The following is a 1,973-nucleotide window of genomic DNA, read 5'->3' on the forward strand; positions in this document are numbered from 1 at the left end:
TTTTTTTTTTGTTTCTTTTTTTCCCTCCGATCTGATATTAAACATTTATCAATTATTTTGACTTTAATCAATGGTACTTACACGTTATATACGACACACAGATACAAGATCACGCTCAATAATTTTTGTTTTAATACAGCTATCGGGAGCAAGTAATTCTGAGATTCATTTTTCTATTTACTCAGAAGCTTACACACGACCCGGCTCGAGACAGTTACATATAATATTATTAACGCTTTCTCCGTTACGATATTTCAGATATACACCTTCTGTGTCAGGTAGACCATCATATGTACATATCAGAGGAACTTCATTTTCCAGTAGGTAGTCCAGAAGTTTAATTATTGGCATTAACGGTGGGATATCTTTAGGAATACCTTGTAGACGGATTTTTGATAAACAATATCCAAGCTATTTTAGAAATTAATAGATTAAATAGATATAAATACTTTTAAAATATATTATCAAACATATATTAAATTATAACCCACCTTCTTCAAATAATCAGGAAAAATCTTAAGTTTCTTCCTATCTACATATTCTCTACGACCAAGATCATGGTACATAACATGCGCTCTATCTTCTTCTAACTTAATAACATATGCACGATAATAATAGCCGTCAGCAGACAGTGCTAATACCGACTGCCCAATAGATGGTTCTTTCAAAAATGGAGCTTTAGAAAAGAAAGAAAAATGGTATTTTTATTTTATACAAGTTTATACGAAGTTAATTTAATTCTTATCAAATGTTATCAACCATATTACGTACATGTTTCAGCGCATTTTGCAACAGTTTCCATAATAAAGGTATATCGTGCCAAACCTAGAGTATCTAAGGGACGAACGTACATATGTATATGATTTCGATAACCAGTAATGCATACCTGAAAAAATGGTTTTAATAAAGAAATGATACTTTGACCAAAAGCAATAGTAGAATAAATAAAATAATAGTAAAATAATAATTATTTTTATTTAAATTAAAACCAAATATCATACTGTAGTTCCATTAGTCACATCACCACATGGTACTCCCAATTGTTCCTGCATTGGAATCCAAGGCCTTACAGTAGCCTTTATCACAAAATTTCCTTTATGAATTAATATTTTGAATTCCTCTGGTTTCTCGTTATCTGTTAGGCCTGTTACTTTAAATTGAAAATCTTGACCTTCCTACAAGTTATAGTTGAGAAATTAAGAAGTAACATACATTATATTTAACAGCATATTAGATACTATAGATCTTACCCTAAATTTATATGTAGCATCAGTTAATTCACATACTCCACTAAATGCATACATATCTGAAATGGGTTTTTCGCATGTAGCAAGGTTACTAACTAGCACTAATTTAGCTTCGTCGATCATAGCCAGTTTTAGGAATGGTAGCACACATATAACATATCCCCTAACCCAATCTCCGTCCAGCTTTTGACCAAATACAAAATCTCCTATATTTGGTCTAAAAATAAATAATTTGTGCAAGGTATATTAACGTTTAATTTGTTTAATTAATTTGGTTAAATAATGTATACGATATTACTGTTATTTACCTACGATTTTTCCACTGTGTAGCTTCCGGGATCACCAAATCTAATTGATCCAATAACTTCTCATAAGCGGAGTCTGCACTCTTAGGCCATATTGCAATACTATATACACCACTCCTTATTTCTGACAGAAATTCCAGGGCACCCGATTCTCCAATTTTTAGAATATTAACTATACTCTTTTCTCTGCAGAAAGAATATTTTGCTGGATTGTAAGCGAATAAATCTGAAGAAACCACAGTTTCATCATCAACTTTTGCAATAGTTGAGATATTTGGATTTCGATTAGGATTTAGTCGAATTACTCCGGATGTTGACGCATTCATCATATTTTGAACTTCGACATTAGTGACTTTGTTGCATTTATTCGATGCCATTTTTACATATATTATATCCACATATTTGAAATTTGCCAATTTCT

At 31.3% G+C, this 1,973-nt stretch overlaps 1 protein-coding gene across 1 annotated transcript; it reads right to left on the minus strand.

Annotated features, from left to right (window-relative positions):
• On the minus strand, positions 1 to 1,967 carry LOC122576068. Its single transcript, XM_043745867.1, has 6 exons — positions 1,556 to 1,967; positions 1,251 to 1,464; positions 1,002 to 1,175; positions 772 to 886; positions 492 to 676; positions 1 to 411 (listed from the first exon to the last, which is right to left on the minus strand). Exons 1-6 carry the CDS (start codon positions 1,927 to 1,929, stop codon positions 190 to 192), a joined length of 1,284 nt encoding a protein of 427 aa, XP_043601802.1. The 5' UTR covers positions 1,930 to 1,967; the 3' UTR covers positions 1 to 189.
• Between the last annotated feature and the right edge of the window lie 6 nt (positions 1,968 to 1,973).

The sequence above is a fragment of the Bombus pyrosoma genome, linkage group LG15 (genome assembly GCF_014825855.1).
Source record: "Bombus pyrosoma isolate SC7728 linkage group LG15, ASM1482585v1, whole genome shotgun sequence".
In the NCBI taxonomy this organism is placed as follows: Eukaryota; Metazoa; Arthropoda; class Insecta; order Hymenoptera; family Apidae; genus Bombus; species Bombus pyrosoma.

Bases quoted from the DNA above. Each gene is read 5' to 3' on its own strand.
- LOC122576068 (XM_043745867.1), bottom strand. From the start codon at position 1,929: ATGGCATCGAATAAATGCAACAAAGTCACTAATGTCGAAGTTCAAAAT. The intron at 677-771 runs GTACGTAATATG...TCTTTTCTAAAG, and splicing joins TGCAAAATGCGCTGAAACAT to CTCCATTTTTGAAAGAACCA. The intron at 412-491 runs GTGGGTTATAAT...TTTCTAAAATAG, and splicing joins TTCCTGATTATTTGAAGAAG to CTTGGATATTGTTTATCAAA.